This window comes from Trichoderma virens (assembly GCF_000170995.1).
Source record: "Trichoderma virens Gv29-8 chromosome Unknown TRIVIscaffold_5, whole genome shotgun sequence".
NCBI lineage: Eukaryota > Fungi > Ascomycota > Sordariomycetes > Hypocreales > Hypocreaceae > Trichoderma > Trichoderma virens.
This window is the reverse complement of record NW_014013744.1, coordinates 2,044,168-2,068,395: the sequence shown is the minus strand read 5'-3', so window position 1 is coordinate 2,068,395 and position 24,228 is coordinate 2,044,168. Positions and strand designations below refer to the sequence as shown.

At 53.3% G+C, this 24,228-nt stretch overlaps 6 protein-coding genes across 6 annotated transcripts; 4 read left to right on the top strand and 2 right to left on the bottom strand.

Moving 5' to 3' along the window:
- Positions 1-5,046: 5,046 nt before the first annotated feature.
- On the bottom strand, positions 5,047-5,717 carry TRIVIDRAFT_200173 (uncharacterized protein; the record flags this gene model as incomplete). Its single annotated transcript, XM_014102569.1, has 4 exons — positions 5,047-5,257; positions 5,314-5,375; positions 5,447-5,610; positions 5,684-5,717. The coding sequence occupies 4 exons, from the start codon at positions 5,715-5,717 to the stop codon at positions 5,047-5,049; spliced, it is 471 nt and encodes a 156-aa protein (XP_013958044.1).
- A 1,453-nt stretch (positions 5,718-7,170) lies between these two features.
- Positions 7,171-7,569, top strand: TRIVIDRAFT_45420 (uncharacterized protein; the record flags this gene model as incomplete). Its single annotated transcript, XM_014102568.1, has 3 exons — positions 7,171-7,234; positions 7,294-7,353; positions 7,424-7,569. The coding sequence occupies 3 exons, from the start codon at positions 7,171-7,173 to the stop codon at positions 7,567-7,569; spliced, it is 270 nt and encodes an 89-aa protein (XP_013958043.1).
- A 1,244-nt stretch (positions 7,570-8,813) lies between these two features.
- TRIVIDRAFT_46055 (uncharacterized protein) lies at positions 8,814-10,005 on the top strand (the record flags this gene model as incomplete). The annotated part of the gene is made up of 3 exons (XM_014102567.1): positions 8,814-9,071; positions 9,157-9,498; positions 9,553-10,005. The coding sequence occupies 3 exons, from the start codon at positions 8,814-8,816 to the stop codon at positions 10,003-10,005; spliced, it is 1,053 nt and encodes a 350-aa protein (XP_013958042.1).
- Positions 10,006-11,816: 1,811 nt separating this feature from the next.
- TRIVIDRAFT_133226 (universal stress protein) lies at positions 11,817-14,115 on the top strand (the record flags this gene model as incomplete). Its single annotated transcript, XM_014102566.2, has 4 exons — positions 11,817-12,817; positions 12,869-12,927; positions 12,995-13,883; positions 13,944-14,115. The coding sequence occupies 4 exons, from the start codon at positions 11,817-11,819 to the stop codon at positions 14,113-14,115; spliced, it is 2,121 nt and encodes a 706-aa protein (XP_013958041.1).
- A 3,055-nt stretch (positions 14,116-17,170) lies between these two features.
- Positions 17,171-19,242, top strand: TRIVIDRAFT_45306 (uncharacterized protein; the record flags this gene model as incomplete). Its single annotated transcript, XM_014102565.1, has 3 exons — positions 17,171-17,687; positions 17,822-18,269; positions 18,462-19,242. 3 exons carry the CDS (start codon positions 17,171-17,173, stop codon positions 19,240-19,242), a joined length of 1,746 nt encoding a protein of 581 aa, XP_013958040.1.
- A 1,227-nt stretch (positions 19,243-20,469) lies between these two features.
- Positions 20,470-23,692, bottom strand: TRIVIDRAFT_169516 (uncharacterized protein; the record flags this gene model as incomplete). Its single annotated transcript, XM_014102564.1, has 3 exons — positions 20,470-21,018; positions 21,086-23,247; positions 23,352-23,692. The coding sequence occupies 2 exons, from the start codon at positions 23,209-23,211 to the stop codon at positions 20,901-20,903; spliced, it is 2,244 nt and encodes a 747-aa protein (XP_013958039.1).
- Positions 23,693-24,228: the final 536 nt, after the last annotated feature.

Sequence of the window (24,228 nt, the reverse complement as noted above, 5' to 3'; positions counted from 1 at the left end):
TCCACATGATTTGATGTGCTTTATAAATCAATCATCTACTTGCTGATCGTGTTTTTCTCCAATATCGCCTTTTGAACGAGGAAAACATCTACGATTTCATTGCGCCTTACCAGCTTAACAACAACAACACATGCCGTGCATTTGTCCTTTGGTGTTGCTGCTGCTGCAGGTGAGGTTCCCTGAAGATGGGAGGTGTTTTTTTATGCACGGAATGCAGCATGTCACTTGGATTCTGCAAGGATAGATAAATCTACGCTGAGCTAATACCTGGTCATGGAATTACCTGCTCGGCCGACTGACCTCGTCCATCTGAAATGGAAAGTGGACTACCGGAAGGGCTTTGGAAGCCCAACGACGGCACAGCTTGTGTAATATCGTGCAATAACTTCAACACGTGTATCCTATCCAATAGCCTCCCAGACTTGTCCGCATGAAATTTTTTCGTAGGAGTGGCTAACCGGTCAAGCCTATGCAAGCCACCTTTTCTCTTCCCCCCTCCCTGTGCTGAAGTCGCCATGTTTATTGGATGGGCATCAAGCGGCCTGACGGCACCAGACGGGAGAGGGTGGCAGCACGCGACGAAGAAGAAAATGCCAGCGAGCTAGAAAAAAAAAGGGTGGGTTAATTTAGATTAGATTCTCGTCAAAGACATGATCCTGTGCTATCCCAACAGCGGTGGGATGAAGATGGAGATGTCTGCTGGTGAGAGTCGAGAGGCATGTTGCCGTTGGGTTTTGTATCATCACTGTGTTGGAGTGTAGTTTGTCCGCCTGCAGCCGCATAAATGGCATTGTCCATGTCAAACATGGCGGAAGATGCCACGTACAGGAACTTGGCCAACACCATCATGTGTGACCTCGTCTGTGGAACCAACTATTGTTAGACATAGTGCCGTGCCTTCCCCCTTTCCCCCTTCCCCTTCCCCAGCATGACCAGGCCGAATGGCCGTTGATTCCATGTGACTGGGACGAGGCGAACAACAACGGCAATGCGTAATCCAGCTTGCTTGTGTAACTATTTGCAATTGCCAAATCGTGTGCGTCGCGACAAGTCCAATGCGGCGAGGGAAGCCATAGGACAAGTCCTCATCTCAAGGCTACTCTGCTTGTGTGTGAGATGTCACAGGAGACGGATCCTGTATATGCCGGATTTTACTTCCGCTTCTGGCATACAAATAAAACTCAGCAGCTCCGAGAGCTACGTGATTCATTTGAGCACTTGGTCGGGTACGGGCAATGCATGTACAAGTCGGTGGTCAACCGCCAAGGGACCAAGCAGATGGTGTCGTGACATTTCGCTTTTCTGCATGTCTCGGCAGGTTGCCTCCTGCAGAGTGTCCTGGGTTCGCTCGTGACGTCTTGCCTTCAGGGTCCCGACTTTTCATCACCGACTGTTTGGCCAAGAAGCAACAGTAGCGTATCGCTTAAGGTGATTGGGACCAAATACTCTATCCAAGCCACTGCCGCCTCGCTCACCGACTGCAAAGAAGATCAAGCAGCAAACAAACGGCTCAGGCTTCCGGCCCACATGGCGGTGCCGCGAGCCGTCATTCGGAAGCGAGGGGCCAGACGCCAATAGCATCGCCAAGTCATGTACACGGCGGCTTGTTGTCAAGACACGATACCGAGGGAGACAACAAGTTCAATGACGAAGATGGAATCCCACAGCTCAGGGAAATTGCATTGCCCCTTTGCAGCCATCAAAATGGAGACTATTTTAAATGAACGAGAAAAAGGAAGCAACTCTAGGACACGAGTCCCGTTGGTGTGTAATTTGGTGCCTAACAAACACCTGTACAAGTACCTACACCCAAAGATACGTGGATGCCAAAATCATGCCTTGTAAAGCCATCTGCGCAGTTGCGTCAAGTGGGGGGCTCCTTCGCGGAATGGCTTGCAGTACTCCGTACAAGGGAATGGAAACACGGGCGATTCAAGGACGTGGATGGAATAAGCTGGGAAAAGGAAAGAGAGCCATTACAAGTGGCTGTGCGCTTGGCCGCAAGTGCCAACCTACCCATGTGCTAGTACCAAGTCATCTCAGGTGAGACCTCAAGCAGGCGTGACTTGTACAATGTCTTGCGTCGTGCATTGCGCAGATGATATCATGAGGATCGTCCATTTCCGAGGGAACAAAAGGGCTGAATCTATGTAGCGGCTCGATTTCTGGCAACGGGCTGCGGGGCGAGATCTTTGCGCCAGGGATGCTGAGAGGGTGCAGTACCGTCGACACTCAGTACTTCGCTGGGCCCGTCATGCTGAGCATCTCGATGTGATGTGATTCTAGAGCGTCGGATTCTCCCCCATTGTTTTGATCGGTGAGCAATGTAATTCTCTCAAGATCTGCTTCTCCTTTGAACGACTCAACCGTTAGTGCCAGAACCGTGACATCTCAGTAGCAGTACCAGGTACGTACAGAGGGTTCCAAACGTCAAATCAGCGCGACATGGTTGCGACTGGGCAATGTCTCAAATCTCCTTTTCTTCTCCGCACCGGTCTGGAAGAGGAAGCCAAAAAGCAAAACCCCTTTGCAACCCCAGCGTCTTCTTTCCATGCTACTTACGGAGTAGGTAGTCCGTGTACTTGACGGTACTTGGCAGAGGCGGCAAATTTGCGTCGTGTCGTGTCGTCGTGTGTCGTGTCAACTCTTTGGCGCAACGAGCAAGAGAGGCAGAATCTGCCTATCCACACATTGCTGTGCAAGAGATATTAAAGCGTCGCACAGCATATATGAATTATGTGCCTTGGGACGACAACGGCCATCATATAGCTCCCTGCTTGTCGTTAGGTATGCACACTTTAGTCACGCACACACTTACATACCTAGATACTACCTAGTAGGCTGCCTTCGTGCCTTACTTGATCCTCTTAGGGAGACTCATCAAGGTCCGGTCCTTTTGAACTGAATGAAGCAGGAAAACAAGATCAAGAGACCCGCTCTGGTGCCCAACTCACGCCCCTTTTCGGCCTATCGTCAGTCGTGTGTGCTTAGTTGTCACCGTCAGGATGCCCCGCTGTCATCCCGTGCTCACTTTTTTTTTTTTTTTTTTTTGGTTGCTTTCTTTTTTCTCGTTGGTCTCGTTGCTTTTTCCCCTCCCTTCTTTCAGGTCTCTGATATCGACCCTAGGCATTAGTCACGTACTGTTGCTTGTATTGATACACAGTTCCAAACGGAGGGCTAGAAGCAATGCGTTGGCACTTTGCTTTTAGATCCGCGGGCGTCGAATGGCTCATAATTCGCGATACTGCTGGAGTGGGTGGTAGTACATGGTATACAGCGACTTCAGCCTTAACACGCATTAAGTGGCATCACCGCTAATGCAGTCGTCGTGTGCTCCACAAACCTGCACCACAGAACTGTAGTACATTCGTGTTTAGCTGACATTGAGATCCTGTAGTATGGCCTCCGAACGGATACGGAGTACCCAGGGAGAAAAAATCTCTTCAAAATGAAGCGGGCTGAAGAGGAAAGAGGGCGTTTCCTTGTAGAGCCGTGCTCAAAAATCATCAGCGCCAATAGTTGGTCACAATGCGAGACTCTTGCACTGGGCATTCATTCGCACGCTGTTTTCCGTCTGTCACTCGTGTGCTGATAATATTACCTGGCGGTACCAAGTCATCCGCAATTTTGCCCTGCCCAGAGAGGTACCGACCAACCTAGTAGGAACTAGTAATTGTCAGCTGGACCTCCCTCGATCTACTCACGTCTCCAGTTGGTTCGTCGCCCAACACGTCCACGCCAAAAGACATGATGCGTACTCCGTACAGGCGCACTTGTATGTATATGTGCGCGTATGCACATGTAACAAACGCCCATAGATGCACGGCCGCCCTGCCAGCAATCTCGGCATCCCAAGGGGGAAGCATCCTAGTGGCTGGTTCTTGCAACACCACCTCAGCGCATTCAAGAATACCACTTGGTCCGTTGACAAGTAGCCGATGTTGCAGACAGCCTCCATACCTCACGGCATATTGGTACTAGGCATGCATGTATGCACCCATAGCTCAGGAGAGTGGTCCCTCTCAGGTAGTCTCGCAGCCAGAACGCCGGTTCGGTTCCTCTCACTTCTTTTTCGTTTCCATCTCTTTCCTTCCTAGCTTCCCCATCCGTATTTCAAACGTACCCACTCAGCCCTGCTGCTTAGATGGGAGGGGCCATGTATGTGTTTGCAAGCAACTGGCAAGCTGGCGACAAGGTGTCGAGACAACTCATCGTGGCCATGAGCTTGGTGCCCGGATTAGGATCCGGCGGACACGCCGGCACCACCAAACGCCAGCAATTTTGAAAGCTGTACTCCGTATGACTCTGTATTTTTGGCTGACAGCGTGGATGGGACCTGCTCCGCACATGCATTAGCACTGCCTGTATTGCCTCGGAGTACAGTGAATGCGAATGGGGAGCAAACTTATAAGAGCCGCGTCACACGGACTGTCGACCGGGGAATCAGTGGTTCACGGCCGAGCTGGCAACAAAAGTGAGTACGGAGCACGGAGTGGCTGGTTGCGCGACAGCGCAGAAACTTGGCTCTGGCGGCTGCACACCCCCAAGCATCTTGGCCCAAAGCAGCAGTGCCACAGAGCCACAGTCGTATGTACTCGTATCATATCCCTTGGTTGATACAGATGCCATGGCACCAAGATAGGCAGACAGAGACACAGCAGTAAGAGGATGAGCAGTGCAGGTTGGGACGAGCCAATTGTAGCGGCTGGGTAAGGGTATTGGGGATGACTGAGTGCCCCTTGTCGTTGTGCAGACGTATCAAGACTCAGAGTCGAACAGCGCCGATACTCGAAGAAATGGAGCTGGTCTTGTCCTGGACTTGTCCCCGTCTTGTCCCCCTTGTCAGCCTCTGCTGAACGGCTGCCGGACGCTGAAGCTGGTGAGCGACGGATCAGCCATCGTGCCCATTGTGGCCCAAGAAGTGTTTTTTTAGCCATCCATGCATGCAACGTGTATGTGGGTATGCTTCTAGGTGTGGGTGTTTTATATGCCTGTATGCATGGCCGCAGTACGAGTGAGTGTAGGTCAGTAGGTACGAGTACTCGTCTAAAGTCGGAGGTGCTCTATCACGACATCTCTGTCTGTCTCTCTGTCTGTCTTTCTCTTCTCGTCTCTGCCTCCCTTTTCTCGATACCTTAGGCATCTAGCCTGTGCCGATACCAGTACCTCCACGGTACCAAAGGCATCGCCGTTCCATTTGTACGGATCTGTGGTCAAGAGCAAGTACTGGGTCGCAACAGCCGGCAAGGGCGAACAGCTGCCTCCATACAAAAAAGAGTGCACAGACCTTAATCTGCCCGGTGTGGGGCTCACCGGCAGTAGTCCCGCGTTTGCTCGGCGGTGGCTTCCTTGTCACTCCCAGCAGGCCAAAGTATCTAGGTACCTTAGTACTCTGTAGTACGGGCAAGTACGGGGTAAGGGGTATGGAGAAGTACGAGGTACGTACGCAGCGCTGCTTTCCACGCCGCGTGGTTTGCGCCTGGGCCGCGTATCGAGTACGGGGAAGGTACCTGTTCAGCGTCGCCAGGGGCAGGGGCATTGACTTTTGGATACCGTTGAGCTTCCCATTAGCATGGCGGCTGAGATCCGACCTAACGGCGCTAAGAATGCCTAAGGTACCGTACTATGTACGCATCGTGCCTGTATTTGCACTCTGGGATATCTCTCGGCGGTGCCATCTTACTACTGGGTGCTGGAAAGCAGATGTCCTCCTCCATCGTGTGCTCTCCTGATATTGCCCGAGACCTGTATCAGCAGCAGCATTATTCATCTGGAACCCGGGGAACGAAGAAAGGCGACTCCAAGACATGTCCCTCCGAATGTGGCCATGCTCTCGCGCTGGAAATCAGCCAGCATCCGGACCAGATGGACCAGATGGACGTCAAATGCTACCTCAACTCAGCACAAGACAGCGCAGCACGGCGCATCGCTCCCACACACACGCACTGACAATTCACACCCCACCCTCCTACTAGGACGGTAGACTCGACCTCAAATTACATGGACTCCATCCATCGGCATCCCATACACCAATGCTCGGCCTGTACAGGGGACTCGAGTCGAACCAGAAAAAGGAAAGCAGACAATCACCATCCACCGACCAGCCCCAGCAAATAATCCCGGCTCCATCACACTCATCCACCTCCAACAGCTGCTGCTTGAATTGAAGCTTGCTTCCTTGGCCCCATGCTCGCCTTGTGTTTCCCCATGCTAGTTACAGTAGTCGTCTTTTTTTAACCCCCGGTCCTGCGCTACAGCACAAGTGGCAGAGAAAATCCCATCCAGCAGCAACGTCAGGGAAAAACAGAGACAATGGCCCTCTGCCTCTGCCCCTGAACGTCGTTGATGGACCAGAATAGCAACCCAATGGATATGCTGTATAGAGAGACGCCTCTTTGTACGCCTTGCCGGCCATTGTAATATCTGTACTCCCCCTTTGCCTTGACCTCCGCCTCGGCCGCTGTCTAGGCCCTCTTACATGCAGACTGCCGCAGCCGCTCCGTGTCAAACACGCCAACCCTGAGCTGCAAGCATTGACAGCGCAATCACCACCTCGACGCCTAAATTTGATACCAAGACTCTCGTTTTTTTCTCCGGCCCGCCTGCATCTAATTCCTACTAGCTGCTCTCCGGCTGCCACATCACACACGGCTGCTTCTCATCTGCTGGGGCCCCCTAGTCCATCGTCTCGGATGATTCATTCTTGTCCGCTTGTTCCCTCCACCAAGCTCCAGAAACAAGACCAGCCCCCGTCAGGCCGAGTCCACCACGATATAAGACATCGCGTCTGCGCCGTCTGAACCACAGACTCCTCTCTCTCTTCCACTTCCAACCCGCCATCCCCAGACGAGAGCTTTGACTGTCTTGAGCAACACAAAAGTGCTCAGATTCACCCCACACGCCGCTTTTCCTGCTTTGGATACAGATACTCCCTTGACAGCCGCCATCCCTCATTCCAGCCTTTCGCTCCATCTGCCATACTATATAAGACCTACAAGTCCGACACTCTTCACCTTCACCTCTCTTCGCCCCAACCATTGGACTGTTTCGACCCTCGACGCCCTGATATACGCAGTCTCCTTCCAATCTCTTTGCTTCGCCTCGACCTCGAACATTTACACAGCATCAGCCATACCACACCTATTCCTTACCTTACCTACAACACCCACAATGTCTTCCACCTCTTCTGCTTCTTCCTACACCTCCGGCCCAAGCTGGCAAGAGCGCCTTGAAGGTACGAGTGGCCACATTCATCATTGACCCTCGCCTTGACTCGACTAACGTGCTATATAGAGGCTTGCCGTGATGCTCAGATCATGCCCCCCACCTTCCAGATTGTGTCTGATCGCCGAGGTACGGCACACTTTCACCCCGGCTTCTCATCTTTCTTGCGTCTAGGAACTAACAGACTCTTGTTTTCCAGGCGGCCGAACAGCTTGGTCTAGCCAAGTCACAATCCGGGGTCAGATGTTTGCAGCCCGCTACTGGTACGATGGCAAGAACCTCAACAACGCCAAAGAAGACGCCGCCGAGTGCGCCCTGAACTGGTTGAGCAGGGCGGCTTGGTGAGCAGTCACCGCCACTTCCATGCCCAGCGGCATCGTTCGCTGGTGCTGCTAATTTTAACTATCCGCAATTAGCCATGTCAAAGATGCAGATCAATGCCTTGCTATACTTGGCTTTTTTTTTTTTTTTCATTCTTTTTTTTCTTCTTCTTTCTACCTCTTTCGTTCTCTTCTTTTTCTTTGTAGGGATTCATCATATTTGGAGTTGGAGTACAGAGAAAGAAAGCCTTCCATCGTGGGGCCATAAAAGAGGACGGCTATGGGAACGGCGCAATTTGCAATTTTGCCATGTTTTGGAAGATTCTCTCTTGATCCATTGGGAATATTCTCTTCTGGCCATTACCTCGATTGCTCAATACCCTTGGTGGCCACTCAGCCGCCCCAATTATCAGCATTACACGTGGGAGATACCAAAACGGCGGCACACAGCCACAGCATCCTTGTCACGTTGTGTTCGCATCGCGGTTGCGAAGATGGAGTTTGTTGTTTCTGGACTAACAAGTTTGTTCATTTGTCTGTTTGCTTGCTTGATTGTTCGGGGTTTGATTCGGTTTTTTTGATTCGGTTGTATTGATTTACCAGTTGGGAGGGCTGTTTCATTTCGCATTTATCAGGAATCACAAAGGACGAATGCAGGAGGATTATGACGAGTTCAAGATTGATGGAAGAATGGTGACTGGCGCATAGCCCAATAACGAGAGCGGAAAGTTGATACTAATAATTACTACGTTTGTCAATTAAAAGAAAGGAAATTCCGAATTGGAATCTCTTGGCCCAGTAATGGGATGGATCGCATGTGAGTAGCTTCACAGCTGCCAGATACTTGTGCTTCGTACACCGTAAAAGGCTGCGTGTCCCAGCCTTGATCGAGTATTTACGGCAGGACGAGGTCATGTGGCCAAGGAGGAAATGAGCGCCCCGACCTTGGCGTCCAAGGGATGAGCGGCTGCCAGTCGATGTTGTGGAACAAATCGTGCAAGGATGGCATGGATGGCTCAGATTCATCCGTCAAGCCATCTCAGATGAGCATGCAAGGATGGAGGCCAGGATAGAGGCCAGGGATGGAGGATGACATAAGCAGGAAACGTGTTGGAGTTGGATTCGGGCCGGAATTGTTCCGATCGGCACAGCGACGGCGATGGTGGGCGGCTGTAATTTTCATGGAGGGACATTGAAAGGCGATCACGCGAAGAGTCGAGGACGAAGAATTGCGCCTCAGGAGCCCTCTCGGTAGCACGGAGCACCACCATGGCTTCAAGATTGAAGATCTGGGGTGCATGCAGGACTTTGGCGGTCCGGCCGCAGTCCACTCGCCTTGCAGCCCAGCCATTCCGAGCCCAGATTTCGTCGACTCGATTCTATGCCGACGATGCGACCAGCAAGCCCTCCAATCCTCCCAGCGGTGCGAAAAAGGAGGCTTCCGGATCGACTTCCAAATCAGAACCAAGAAGCTCCAAGGCCACTGAGAGCTCCTCAGGCAAATTGGCCCAAAAAGCCTCGGAAGAGGTGGGATGATTCCTTCCCCCTCAGTCGAGGGTACTATAAGTGCTGAGCTGACTCGCTGGGAATATAGACAACTTCATCATCACAGGCGTCACCTATTGAAGCGCTAGACGATGCGACGTTGGAACAGATTCTATATGGCGGTCGACCCGTAACAAGTCAGCGGGAGGGTGGTTTGACAGAAGCGCAGGAGGAGGCTCTGTATCGCGAGGGTGTCATTCCTCCGCCAGAGCAGGCGGAAGCTGTTGTTGCTGCGGGGTCGCAATCAATAGTCCCCGTTGGTACAGAGGTACAAAACGCCGGGCACAAGTTTGGTCTTCCTCAGAAGCCCTATCCGGATGGGTTCCATGTCAAGAAGCGATACCACCCCGTTCTGGAGCAAATCACCAGGCTCTTGATGCGCCATGGAGAGCTCAGTGTTGCGCAAAGAGTGAGTCAATGGTACAGGCCTGCATGTGCTAGCTCGGAATACTGACAGCATCAGAACATGGCCGCAGTCATGAACTTTCTACGAACAGCGCCCGCCCCCATCTACAGCCCGAAATTCCCCCTATTACCAGGGACTCCTCCCGCCGCCCACCTTCCCCTTAACCCCGTCCTCTACATCACAATCGCCATCGACTCGGTTGCGCCGCTCCTCAAAGTAAGGAACATTGCCGGTGCCGGTGGAGGTGGTCGTGCCCTCGAACTTCCAGTCCCCCTCGCGGTGAGACAACGCCGAAGGATGGCGTTCCAATGGATCCTGGACGTCATCAACAAGAAGCCGTCGAAAGGCAGTGGTCGGAACCAGTTCGCTCATCGGATAGCCGAGGAGATTATCGCCGTGGTGGAGGGCAGATCAAGCGTCTGGGAGAAGAGGAAGTTAGTACACAAGCTTGGCACTGCGGCTAGAGCCAACGTGGGGTCCAACAAGCTCAAGACCAAGAAGAAGAAATAAACGACATGATGTGACGGCGGAATTTGAATGTATATTAGATGTGTATTCTACGGCAGCGAACTAGATGAAAAAAAAAAATCGGGGGGTTCGTGAGAGGATTTGAATCAATCAATCAATCGGCTTATACGTTACACTAGGAGGTAGAGGAAGCAGCACAGAGCCAGGTTAAAGTAAAGCAAGATTGTGTCAGATTTAATGCATCCAATGTACTCCGTATAAAGGACGGTATTACATATTGTCCATTGAAGGCCTTTTATATCATGGATGTGCATGCTCAGCAAAAGACTGGCTCCATATCAAGTATGGATCAGCACAATGCACATCACAACGCCCCTCCAAGACGGCCTGCTCTATCGCCTGCATGTGACCACAGGCTCTAATCCATACAGAACACCCAAAAAGGAGCACTGAGGCGGCCCCCGATCCCGGTAGATCAAGCCCTTTTTTAAGGTTAATACGACCAAAACCGGCCGTCGCACGTAGCATTTCAAAACACCCAATGAGAGCGCGTCGAGGCCGGCGGTTTAGCGGAGTAGCACAGGGCTGTGCCAGCGCTCAAATTGATTCCCTGGAGCGGGATTTGGGCTACACAAAGAGGAGCGTTAAGCTTCTCTGCTCGTCAACGGGTGGCGAGGGCGAGGCTAGCAGCAGAGAGCCAGCAAATCGCGTTGGCTGAGCCCCCTCCCCTTTCTGGACCAGGTATGCACGAGGGCATGCAATCGCCTGCTCTCCCTTGCGTCCGAATTAAACTTAATCGCGATGCTGCTGTGCGGCCCTGCGAGGAAAAGCCACAGGCTGCTAACGAAAGGCTAGCACGTTTGATGGCGTTTGGGGGCCAAAGCCGAGTCGAACGAGGAGTGAAAGCCATCATCGCCTACCGAGTGCTAAGTGTGCAATTACAGTAGTAGCTTCAGGGCATGCTGGCACAGCTCGTTCCGCTAAACGGAGCTTCCAGGCCGTCACTGCCCTACAAGCCCCTCCTCTTGCTGGAGCTTTTAGGCTCCCCCAGGCGCTCCATCTTTTCCCGTCTGGGACCTACTCCGGCATCAATATTTCCAGACGTGCAACCGACTCCAACAGACCTGGCCAAACAATCTACCAGGTAGCACAATTTATTGGCGCATTTTAACCAACCAGCCCTTGACCAAGTGCCGCGGATAATAGTATCACTACAGCTGTAGCCGCCCAGAGAGAGAGAGGGAAAAAGAGAAGGTTCCAGGTCGAAATTCGAAAATCACACCCCCAAGAAAACGCCCGGTCCACCGATCCCGCTTGCTCAACAGCTCCCCCGTCTCTCCCCTTCTCTCCCTTTTGGCGGCAACTCTCCATCGTGTGCATCAACGGATCCAAGTCCGCTCCTGAGCATCGTTCCATCGCCCGCGCCTGCGCCATGATCTGAAAGGCGCCGCGCACCCGTTGCTTAGCCGCGTTTCTGCTCATGCACAATGCTCCTCTGGCCTCCAACTCGGACCCAATCGACTCGCCGTCGACTTGATCGAAAGCTGCCCCGCTAGGATTTTGCGGCGGCCTCCCGTTACCACACTCCCCATCGAAGCTATCGCAACATCAACTGTCGGATCCTGCCGCGGCGAGCAGCACGTGTCTGCGGCGTTGAGAGCAATTAATTCGGCACATCTGTCATTATCCATTGCCTGCACGCAGGCCATCGCCGTCCGTCTCCCGTCCTTGATATCAGCGATTGTCTGGACACGTCTGCGATAGCAATCGTCTCCTATCCTATATACAAAGATACAAGCCTGCCGGCTTCAACCTTCACCATGGCGAACAACAATAATAACAAATTTCGTCCCATGAGTATCGACGCCATGCTCGATATGGAGCGGCAAGAGGTTCTCGCTCTGCTGGAGCGCAGCAATGAGGCACCTGCCCCGTCACCCAGGCGGTCAGATTCGCCGTATGCCGCGCGTTCTCCTGTTCGGAGCATGCTGGACATTGCTGAAGAAGAGGTTCCCTCGAGCAGCACCGCTTCATCTTCCAACAAAACTACCACTGCCACCCAGGGCCCAGTGAGAAGCATGCTGGACGTTGATGCGCCGCCCTCCCCACAGCTGGTCCGCAGCATGCTCGATATTAGCGGCCCTGTGCCGGAATCTCCTAGGCGGACTGGTAGGAGCTCAACTCCAAGCTCTCCTCTGATTCCCCCCAGTGAACCCTTCAGACCGCAGCCATCTTCTGGCTTGGTGCCACATCCGCGGAGCAGATCTGATGCTAGCGTCAAGTTCGCCGAGCCTAGCCGTGGCTCCCGGAACGATCCGATTGCCAACTACCAATTCTCTAGTATATTATCACATGGCTCGGGTCCTCAATCATCGGTAAAATGGTCGTCCTCGAGGAACAGCAAGCGAGAGAGCGGGGGATCCCTAGGAGATGTCCTGAGAGGCTCGGAAGGTGGGCTCCAGCTTCCTACGGATAGAGGCCGGTCTCCGTTTGGTGGCTCCCGTCTTTTTAACAATCAGTCCAAGTCGCCCCAGACTCAAAATCGTCGTTGGGCGAGTAGGTCTCGGTCACCGGCGACGTTCTCTACACCACAGCTGCCCCCAGGCAAAGCCCTTTTGAAAGATGGCCAAGTTGTTAACCTCAACAATGCCTACCGGAAATTGTCAGATGCGAATCTCATTCAGTCTAGCGGAAGCTTGGCGCAACTGCCTATGCGGAAAAAATCAGGGGAAGCCGGGGAAGGCAGACTGGTCAAAGACTATGTTGGGCCGGATGGCGAGCAGCTTGGTTCGAGTGACGAAGAAGAAGAGGAGTCATCCGAAGACGAGGACCGAGGGCGCAAGAAGTCTCCTCGGTCGCTGATACATGATGCCGAGCCAGACAGTGGGAAACCCACAGCCAGCAGCAGCTCTCAACCAGGGGGCCGGCAGGCACTGAGCCTGCTCGCGGCGGCGGAACAAGAACGTAAGCGAACCGAAGAGAAGGCCTCGTCGAACGCGAGTGGCCAAAAGATGGCTGACTTTGTAAACAGGTTCACAAGTGGCATCTCAACAATCTCACTACCAGTACCGCTCCCTGTTTGAGGAACCGGAGATCAAGGTAACAACTACCACTGGAGACACCACAAAGCCCTCCAAGGCCAATAGGGGTGTTCATCCTGTTACCAGCTACGACCAGGGCCCGGCATCGGCGACACCATCCGTTATGGACTCGGATGAAGAAGCCGACATGGACGACATCAAGAGGGCACAAAACCTGTCGTTCACAATGACCAACGTGCTAGAAACACCAGAATCTCACCGCGCCATCCGAATCATCTACCGTGGGGATTACACTAGAATGGTTCAGGCCGCCGAAGAAGAGAACCACAGGCTGAGGAAATACCTGGTAGCCACGGACCTCAGCGATGAATCAACTCATGCCCTCGAATGGGCGATTGGTACAGTTCTCCGAGACGGCGATACTTTGGTTGCCATCTACTGCATTGACGAGGAAACGGGCATCGTCGCGGGAGAGGGGTCTCAGGTGCCAGATGAGTCAAAGGCGATGAAGGAGCAGGCGGCGGCCATCAACTTGATGGCAAACACAAAGCTGGTGCCAGCACAGGTGAACTTGGTCTCTGAGTTTAAGCGCAGCTCTGGCTTTTACCTACGGAGCGATTCCAACGCTGGCACGCCAAGCGGCTCACCCGCGCCGCTCTATAGAGGCGACCGCTACAAAGCTGAGCAGGAGCGTAATCGCGCCGTGCAGGAGATTACAGATAAGGTGCTCCGTCTCCTCAGGAAGACTCGGCTCCAAGTCAGGGTCATTGTAGAAGTCCTGCACTGCAAGAACCCACGGCACCTCGTGACCGAGGTAATCGACCTTGTCAATCCCACTCTAGTTGTCATCGGGAGCCGGGGCCGAAGTGCGCTCAAGGGGTATGTGTCCTGCTTGAGCTTTATTTCGAGAAGAGGAGGGTTCGCTAACCAAAGGCGTAGTGTCATTCTGGGGTCCTTCTCCAACTATCTGGTTACCAAGAGCTCGGTGCCCGTCATGGTTGCACGCAAGAAGCTACGCAAGCAGTCCAAGTACAAGCGAACGCCGGTGAAGCAGGTGAACAACATCAGCAACCCAACGGCCAGAAGTCTGGCCAACGCCAAAGTAGACTAGGAGTCCGACGACTTCCAAAGCCCTTGAGCCTGCCAGGGTTCATGGATCTTGGCCGTCTGGGGCAAACGCAGAGAAGATTGATATCGCGGCTTTTATTTTCCCACGCCCCTCCATTCCACACTGGGGGATCTCTGACCGGGGGTAGGGAGAGAGAGCCAACCATATCTTCCGTTGGTTGACCACGGGGGACAAGCGCAAACTACTATTGTATAAACTGGGTAGTTCAAGGGACGAACTAGCAGCAGCGGAGCCAAGGCGCGAGACGGAGTTGTCTTCTTTTTTTTTTTTAACCAAGTATCCTTCTTGCTCGTTCCGGTCTCTCCTAGGGACTTGAGTTGCCTTTTTTTTTAAGGTGTGATGCGTTGTGTATTAGGTGTGCTGCTTCATGGGCAAATCGGGTAGGAGTTGACCAAACAGGCGATGATAAAACCACAAATGGAAACATAGCGTCGATTTCGTTTTCTAGCCTCTCATCTGATACACTCACTAACTAATGCAACTGCGTCATATAACATGCACGTGCTGAGCCCTTGATGAGCCATATCAGCAAGTGCCGTATGGACGGGCTCGACCAGCGAGTATTTCCGTATTACTGCCCGCAGACATTGTGAGCGTGGACATGGACGGTGAGAGATGACTTCTCATGTGACTGAGTTTAGCTCAGGTTTCCCAGCGCCTAGGTGGGGCGAGCGGAAGAGACTATGGTGATGTGATGCACGGAATACTAAGGTATCTGCTAAAGTATGGAGTACCTGCTTGGTCGATCGATGGAGCATCTCGGAGAATGCACTGCGTACCGTAGTAGTCTCTGCGAGGCAAGTATTAGATACTTGGCAAAGTACATGGCACCTATGAATAGTACGAATATAATAGACTAAGTAGGCTAAGGCATTCGGCTTCTTGCAAGGATGAGGATTCAAAGGGTCCGCACCACCCATTTCCGCTGTTGACGATCCGCGGGTGACGAGGATCGACCTTGTGTGGGTGGTCTTTCGTTTCTTTTTCTGCGGGCGTCTCGCGTCAAAAAAGCTTAGATTCTGCGGTTCCGCCACTTGGGAGTTGCCCTGATCTGATGCCTGCTGCTCCCCCATTCCCTTTTGTCTCTCCTCAGAAACAGGAAAAGAAACAAGGCCAAAAAAGAAAAGACGGCCACTCAAGGGAGAGGGTGGTGTGGCATTTCCCATGAGATAGAAAAACAATGGGGCGATGCGGCAGAGACCAAATGCAAAGTGCGTGCATATGAAGGGCGAAGACAAGTGCTACAAGCTGCTACAGGCTGCTACAGGCTGCTACAGGCTGCTTCAGTTGATGGAGGGGTGGCGAAGCTGGTGGGAAAGAAGAAAAGCCCACTAATTGCGGGGTGATAAGATAACGGGAGCAGCCTAGTGGCTGGAGCCGGGCAGAGGCGGGAAGAACGAGAGACGAGCAGAGCAAACCAGAGCGAATTTGTCTTTTTATTGTTGATGCGATGCTGCAGGTAAGCTATGCGTGCGTCGACGAATGAGCGGATTGCGCTCTCTCACGCTATCGGGCTCTTTCGCCGGTTGCATGGAGATACATCCATGGACACGGCACATACGAGTAGTGCGGCAGGCGGCATGGTGGGATTCTGAGTAGTCTGAGTCTGCCCGTTCTGGGGCCCATGGCGGATTGACAGCAAGGACAGGCAGACTGCCATCCAGGTGGGGGGTTCGAGCTGGATGACCGACAGAGGGCGAAGGGCAACGAGGGAAGCAAGGCACTGCTGGGGGGGGCCCAGGGATGGGTGAGGGATGGGCGAGGGCAGAGCGAGCAGCGGCCAAGAGCAAGACTCGGCCAAGGAGGGGGGTGGCCTGTTCAGCATGGCCGTCTGGTCTGAAACGGCGGAGGGAGATGTGAGCAGCACGTCTGATTGGCCGCGCCGGCTGGGTCGCTGTCGTGCCACGAGGGCGGCCCAGCCTCTCACGATTGCTGCCACCCCAACACGGTCAGCGATTGCGCGAAGGGGAGTGGCCGCTGCCGGGGCCGGCGCCAATCTTCCAGTCACGGCTGCAGGGCTAGGCTGTCGAGTCCCAGCGTTGGGAGAGAAGCTCGAGTTGGGTACGAAGGGGGGGAGAGACCCGGGTTTTGGCAGAGCTGGACGGCCTTGGATTGCTCGGAAAACAAGCCAGAACAAAACAAAAACCGAACAAGAGGGGGAAAAGAAACTACTGACGCTGACTACTGTGCCCTTGCAAGCCGAAAAGAAGAAGAAGAAAAAAAGGACAGACCGCCAAAAGACAATTCATCGCCCGCTGCCGCTCTCCCGCACCATCGATCGCTGCCCACTTCCCAGCACCAGGGTTGTCGCTGTTTCTGACGTCGCTGCCCTCTCTCTCTCTTGTCCAGTCTCTCCTTGCAGGTCCTGCGGAATCGACCGAGCGGGACTATCTATTTAGCTCGTCGACCTTGGGAAGAAAGCCTGTCTGGGTCGACCCTTTTCCCCAACCTACCTGTCATTCCAACCACGCCTACTAACCTTACCGACCCCGTCCGTACCAAGTACATTCGCACATACTCCATCCAGACAGACACACGGCGTACACCTACCGCACTGCCGGGGTCTGGACAACGCGAAGAGTTGCAAGCCAAGCCCAGGGCCGACTACCGACCGACACACCTTTCTCTCTTTAGTCCCATCCCGCTGGACCTTGTCCGCCCTCAGACTCTCCCATGTATTCGCTGTTGACGGTGAATCAGCAGGTCTCCCTGATCAGCGTCACTGTCACTCCCAGCACCTTTTTGGCTGCGCTGCTTGTTATTCTCGTCTTCGTCAGCTTCTATCTTCCCCAACTGCCCTCATTCAACCTGCCGCGATTCACCCTGCCGCGCTTCTTATCCGCCCCAGACTCCAACGACAACAGGAGGCTGCCTGCACTACCGCCGTCGCCCACATCGCCCTCCCGCCAGCTTGTCCTGCGCGACCAGTCGCTGACCGTCTACCGCCGCGACAAGAAGGAATCATTCAAAGACCGCTTCAGAAAGGAACCCAAGGACCACTACAAGGAGAGGGACTACTACGCCAAAGAAACCGATCATGGACGATCCCCAAGAAAGGCTCGACGCCTCATTACGGGATTTCGAGACGCCAGCAAGCCCGCTGTCTACGACGAGGAACTCATCCGTTCTCCCCCCCAGCGAAGCGGCGATAGAGGACGATCTCCTAGCGGACCTGGACGTCGCGTCCGCAGGTTCCTATTCTCCTCCAGCGTGGCGGAGACTCGCCAACGGTAGTCGAAGCAACGGTTTCTGGAGGCCGCCGTCGCATGATGCGCTCGGCGCAATGGCCCCGATGCGCCTGGCCGTGCGCAACACCCCGTTTAGTGAGCGCGACGATGACGATGATGACGATGACGACTTGGACCACGACCTGGACAACCAGAACGATATTTTGCAGAGGGCGATCCGTACGAGGCTTCCCACGGGCAGCATGAGCCCGGACAAGGTGAGGAGCCGGAGTCCAGAGGGAAACAGGAGCGGCACATTGCGACTCGAGGCACCAACCCCGCCCGTTCTCGAGAGGATACTGGAGTCGCCGCCGCCGACGGATAACTGTAAGTTGCGCCGCGCATTTTCCTTGCCTGCTGCTGCTGCTGCTGCCTGCTCTGCCTGGCGCAGCCACCTGCGTCTCCGTCTTAGCATTGGACTTGGACTTGGCGCCTGACTGTGTTGTCTTTTCTCGTTGTAGACATCCGCTTCGCCGTGCGTGCTGAAGTCCAGCAGCGAACCGAACCAATTGAAACAGCCATTGCCTTCGTCCGTAAACGCTACGCCGCTCTCACTGCGTCATGGACGTCTACCCTGTTCAGCCTGCTCCTCGCCGTCTTCAGCATCACAATGTTCAAGACGCTCATCCAGGAGCCTGCGCCGCGGCCCGTCGGCGATCTTGTCAAGGTCGCGGGCATTGCGCGCTCATTTGAACCCCTCATTTACTATTCAGAACATGCCATTACGCAGGTACACGACTTGCAGGCCACCAGCGTCGCCGTCTGGGACCTCGGAGAGACAGTACGAACCAGCGGAATGAAGGATGCGTCGCTCATCGTTTCCGATCTCGATGCTCTCAGCGGCGCAATGAAGACGCTTGCGACAGAGATGACCAAGTTCTTTGCCGTAGTTGATGGCGACATTGACGGGTAAGTGATGAATGACAATCGCCCCCCCCCTCAAAATATCCCCTCGTATTCCATCATCCCATCTTTCTTTCATCCCCCCTCATCTTCCAATTGAGTTCTTTCCCTTTCCTTGCTCCCTCGTGTGACCCTGGTGTGTCGAGAGAAGCAAACAGCATAAGTTGACATGGGCGTTTGCGCCTCGTTGTACAACAGCATCCTCAATGTCATGGATTGGGCCAAGATGCATCTCAATCGCCTCCAGAGCGCTCCTTCTCCTTCCACCCTCTCCTCCGCTTACGATAACATCCACAATATGCTTTCTGAGGCTCATGTCCTCGAGGACGCCTCGGGCGCTCCTACGCCGATCGGCACGATTACTACGTACGTCTTTGGACTAAGCAACCCGCAGCGCGAGCAACGAATGGTCCAGCTACTGTTCAACGAATTCTTGTCGGTACTCGAGGAGAGTGTTCGAGAGGAGCTTCGCTATAGCATGAACCTCTATGGTCTCTTCAACAGCATCGACCAGCACTTTCTCAACCTTGCGCGAACCGTCGCGCGCGAGACCTCCGCCCAGGAAGAGCTCCACAGCGACATGCTGGCCAGCTTGTGGGTGCGCATTCTAGGCACGCGCGCCGCCGAGCTGCGCAAGTTTGAACAGAACCGCGTGCTCCTCCGCGACGTGAGGGAGAAGACTGTCCGCAACAAGGGCATCTTGGTCAACCATCACAGCAAGCTCCTTTCACTACAGACCTCGCTCGAGGGGCTCCGCACCAAACTCATCTCGCCGCTCGTCCGCGGCACCAATGCCACCATCCTGACTCTTGAGGACCAGATCGACAGCTTGTCTGGCGTGAGAGACCACCTGTCGGAGATTCGACGCCAGCAAAAGGGAAAGGTCCTGGAAACGCTTTACGCCAGCGTGCCGAGCAAGCAGCAGCAGAGAAGTTTAAGACTCGATGATGGACGGGGCGACATCCTCAGAGAGTCGTAGTTTCCCCCCCTTTTTTTTTGTTTGTTTGTTTTCTTCTCTTTTTCCAAAGGCGTTGAATCAATCATTCTGTTTTTTTGGGGGGGATATACAAAACATCCTTGCTATTTAACCGTTTTTTTATTTTCTCCATGTCAGGCACAACAGCATGGCCTCATCGCCAACAGCGCGTGTTTTTGTCCGCTTACACGCTCTAGTGGAGTTTTTATTCTTCTTCTATTTTTAATTACATCTGCTGCTTTTCTATCGGTTAAAGGCACACAAAGGCATGGCTTTTCAGGCAAAGGGCAAAGGGTAAAGGAGTGGGTTCGGCAAGCAAGGAAACCATTGGCGCTTCGCAAACGGGAACGGTAAGTATATACTATTTATCCAATCTTGTCATTTTTTTCTTTCAAATCTTCACATCCCCTCTATTCTCTTCCTCTTTTGAGATCTGGGTTGCTTTTTTTTCTTCGGGGAGGGGGACTTCATTTTCAGAGGGGGAAATTAAGGGAGCAACACATTTAGGTGAAAAGCCGGAACACACCAAAAAGTTTTTCACATAGATGTTTCTTTTATTCTTCTTCATTCCTTGTCTCTTGTTCTTCTCTCTCTATCTCTCTCCTTATTCCTTTTTTTTTTGTTCTCTCTTTTTCTTTTCTTTTGCCTTTATATTTGGGCGTGGAATGTCTTCTCTTTTCATATGGCGTTTCTTCTATACTCTTTTTTTTCTCAGGCAAGCGAATCTTTCTTCACACACAAAACTCTCCTTACATCTATCTCTCATCCCCTGTTCTCACATATTGTAGTATCCCATGTACTCGGCATGTGTGGTATTTTGCTGTATTTTCAATGTCGGTCAAACGGTGTCGGCGTTTTCTTTTTTTTTTTTTTTCCTTTCCTTTTCTTTCCTTTCCTTTTACTCGGTGCCGAGGTTAGCTTTCTTAGATGAAAGGTGACGCCTTGATCGGGGCGCTGGGCTTGGTTGGGTATGTAACTAGTAGTACTACCTCCTAGGTTTGGCAGAGTCAATTGGAAGCAATTTCTTATCCTTTAAGTATTTCGTATGTAAAAGAGTCTTCATATATAAAGAAAGCGTAAATGCTGTTCGTTAGGAAGCGCTGCTTGTACAACCTATCTAGCTGTAAGAAATCATCATGAAGATGAAAAGAGTGTGCTCAAAACAAAATATTCACAACATCACACCTCAAAACTCACTGCTCACAACTTCACAATAAAAAAACACAAGTTGGTTAAGATCATGTTATCTATTAGAAAATTCCCTAGAATCCTATCCGTTTCAGCCCCTGCCTCCGTTATTTTTGCCAGTGAGAGTGGACCATGTTCATGGGGGTATAGCCCAGAGGCAGCCTTCATAAAACCCGCAACGCCATCCCGGTGAGCCTGATTTTTGCCAGCGACATGAATTGTCCCGGCCAGGGCAAGGCGGCTTCCCGCATCCGAAAATACCACCTTCCAAACCACACAACTTTTTGTTCATCCTTGAGAAAATATAGCAAATAAGTCTATCCTTACATGATGCAATAGACTGAGCACCCGTGGCTATCATATTGCATCTCACGTATCATTCGGTGTCTTCGAGTTCATCTCGCACCGTGGTCAAATTTTTAAACGACAAAGGAAACGATGTTGCGTGTCAAAGGCGGAAAGACCGGCTCTACCTAAGCCTTGGTCTCCTCCTCCTTCTTCTCGGAACCAGCAGCCTGGGACTTGACGTATTCGTCGTAGACGGCCAGCGCCTCGTCAACCTTGGCCTTCAGAGCAGCCTCATCCTCAATGCTAAGGTAAAAAAGTTAGTATCACAGATTCGCTTCAAAGTAATCATTGAAAAGGGGGAGAAGCTTACAGGTTGACAAGCTCAGAGTTATCCATCTCCAAAAGCATACCAGTGATCTTGCCAGCAAGCTCAGCGTTGATTGCCTGAATCTTGGGGAAGATCAGCTCTCCAAGAATCTGCTTCTGCTGGGCAGGCTGGGCCGCAGCAAGCTGAGACTGGAGCATAGAGGAAGCGTTGTTGTCGCGAGCAGGCTGGTTAGGGAAGTTGCCGTTGCGACCAGCATTGTTGTTGTTGCCGCCGTTGTTGTTGCGGCCCATGCCCTGGCGGTTGTTGGGAGGGTATCCAGGCATTCCACCCTGGACATTAGGAGGCATGCCGGCAATGTTGCCACGGCCACCCTGAGGAGCGCCGCCGCGGCCTCCAGCAAGAGCGGCAGCCTGCTGCTGAGCCTGCTGCATGGCAGCCATGAACTGAGGAGTTCCGGGCTGTCCGAACTGAGGGGGGAACTGGCCGGGGATGCCGTACATGTTGGGGGGGATTCCCTGAGGAACGTTACGGCCACCCTGCTGAGGGTATCCGGGGAACTGGCCGGGGCGACCTCCCTGGACGTTGGGAAGAGGCATTCCGGGCTGGGGGAAAGGCATGCCACGGCCGCCCTGGGGGATGAAGCCTGGCTGCTGGCCAGGAGCATAGAAAACGGGGGGCTGCATGTACTGCTGCGGCATACCAGCTGCCGCCGCAGCCTGCTGCATCCGCAGTTGGTTGCGAGCTTGGATACTAGCCTCAAGCTGGCTCTTGCGGACGTCCTTGCGCTGGGCAAGAGCAACGTACAGAGGCTTGTTGTTGATCATCCGCTGGTTCATCTCGGCGACAGCCTTGGTGGCATCGTCTGGGTTGCTGAAGCAGACGAAGCCGAAGCCCTTGCTCTTACCAAGCTTCTTGTCGGACTTCTTTTCGGCCTTCTTCTCGGCGCTCTCAGCAGACTCGGCCTCGTTTTCGGCCTCCTTCTGGTTCTCCTTGTCCTTCTCCTGGTCCTTGACCTCCTCCTCGCCCTCCTGAGGGGTGTCCCTCATGACCTTGGCAGAGGTGATGGGGCCAAACTCGGCAAACATCTGTCGGAGCTTCTCATCATCAACGTCGTCATCAAGGTTCTTGATGTACAGGTTGACACCCTGGTACTTGTTGGCCTTCTCAAGGCGCGCGGCCTCATAAGACTTTCGCAGCTCCTCTTCACGCTCATGCTTCTTCTGGGCACGGCCAACATAGAGCTCCTGGCCGCGGAAGTCCTTGCCGTTGAGGTCCTCAACAGCCTTGAAAGCAGCCTCGTGGGTGGTGAAGTTGACGAAGCCGAAACCGCGAGGCTTACCCTCCTGGTCGCGGGCCAGAGAAGATGAGGTAACATCACCGAACTTCTCGAACAGCTCACGGAACTCATCGTCGGTGACATCAGGTCCAATGTTCTTCACGTAGACGTTGGTGAAGTTGGCCTTCATCTCCTCGAACTTGCTCTGGCGGTCCTTCTTGGGGATGTGGTAGCCGACGTAGACCTTCTTCTCGTTGAGCAGCATGCCGTTGACATGCTTGATGGCCTGAGCAGCAGCCTCATCGGTCTCGTAGTGAACGAAACCGTAACCCTTGGAGTTTCCGTTCTCATCCTGGGCAACTTTGCAGCTGAGAATGTTGCCAAAGGCAGCAAAGGTGTCGTGGAGAGCCTTGTTGTCAATGGCAACGTCCAAGTTCTTGATGAACACGTTGCCCTGGCCAGTCTTGCGCAGAGCGGGGTCACGCTGGGACCACATGATACGGCAAGGGCGACCCTTGATGAGAGTGTAGTTGAGCTCCTCCAGGGCCTTCTCGCCATCGGGGGTGGAGTTGTAGTTCACATAGGCGTAGCCCAGAGAGCGGCGGGTGACAGCGTCACGGCAGACACGGATGGAAGCCACGGCACCAATCTGAGAGAAGAGCTCAAAGAGCATGGCCTCGGTGACGGAGGGGTCAAGCTCTCCAACGTAGAGCGAGGCCGAGTTCTGGGGGTGGGGAGCGGTGGTGGGGGTAGGAGCAGAGGCATCCTCAGCACCAGCGCTGACGGCAGTGTCGACGGCAGGAGCCTTGACATCGCCGCTGCCATTGAGGGATGTGTTGTTGAGATCGCTGGCGAGCTGGTCAACAGCGTTCGAGGTGGTGTTGGCGGCCATTGCGACGGTTGACTAAATCACGGGTATCAAACAAGGCTGCAGCAAGACAGGGTCAGCGGCTGAAAGGAGAACGAGGGAAACGTGGTTCGCCGGGAGAAGTCTGCCAGCAAAATACCCGGCAATCAGCAGAGGAGACTTACTGATTCAGAAAGAGAAGCAGAAAGAAGAGTGCTCGGCGAGTCAGAGTAGACAATCTGCAGGCTGAGCGACTTGGGGATGGAGGCAACTGGGGTGAGTTGTCTCAAAGGATAGGTCTTGTTTTGTTTTTTTTGTTTGTTTTCTGCGGTGACTGCTCGTCGACGGCGTCGCGGGGGACTTGAAAGTGGCGGGTAGGGTTTTTTGGATTTTTCAAATTTTTTTGGTTTTCTTGATTGAAAGAAAAGAGCAAGAACAGAGAACTAGGTCGAAGACCGTACCTCTGAACTAACCTGCCTTTTATGGGTTTTGTGTTGGTTGGATAAAGTTGAGCGTTGTGTGGAAGAAGAGGAAAAAAGAGATTTTTCAACCACTCGACATTTTTTTTTTCGCTGGGCTGCTAAACCTGTCTAGCGGTGGAGTGACCTTCCGTGCCTCCTTAGCGGCGAGTTGTGACTTCCTACCAGATTTATTAGGGTATCGCAGTGCGGGACAGTGCGGGACAGTGCAGGACACTGCCGGAGCTGCCACTAAATCAACCCAAGAATGAGCCAAGGGTACTTGCTGCTGCCCGCGGCCAGGTAGTCGATAACAGCGCGTTTCACGTTTTGTGTGGTCATCCGCTAGAGAAGCACCTCCAACCCCGCCTCGGCCAAGTCTCGAGGCTAACAACCGGCCTATCTGCAAGAGGGTGTGATGCAAAGTCTGCTCTCTGAAAATTCTGAGAGGCGGTGGCAGAAGCCCGTTCTCGTGCCCATGCTTTGTCTCGACTAGTTGCAGCCGCAAGTGGCCACCGGCGAGTGCGAAATCTGGACGCGCTGGAATTTGCCGTTCTGGTGCTACTTGCAACGCCTCTGCGTTCTGTTTTTGCTCCCCACGAAA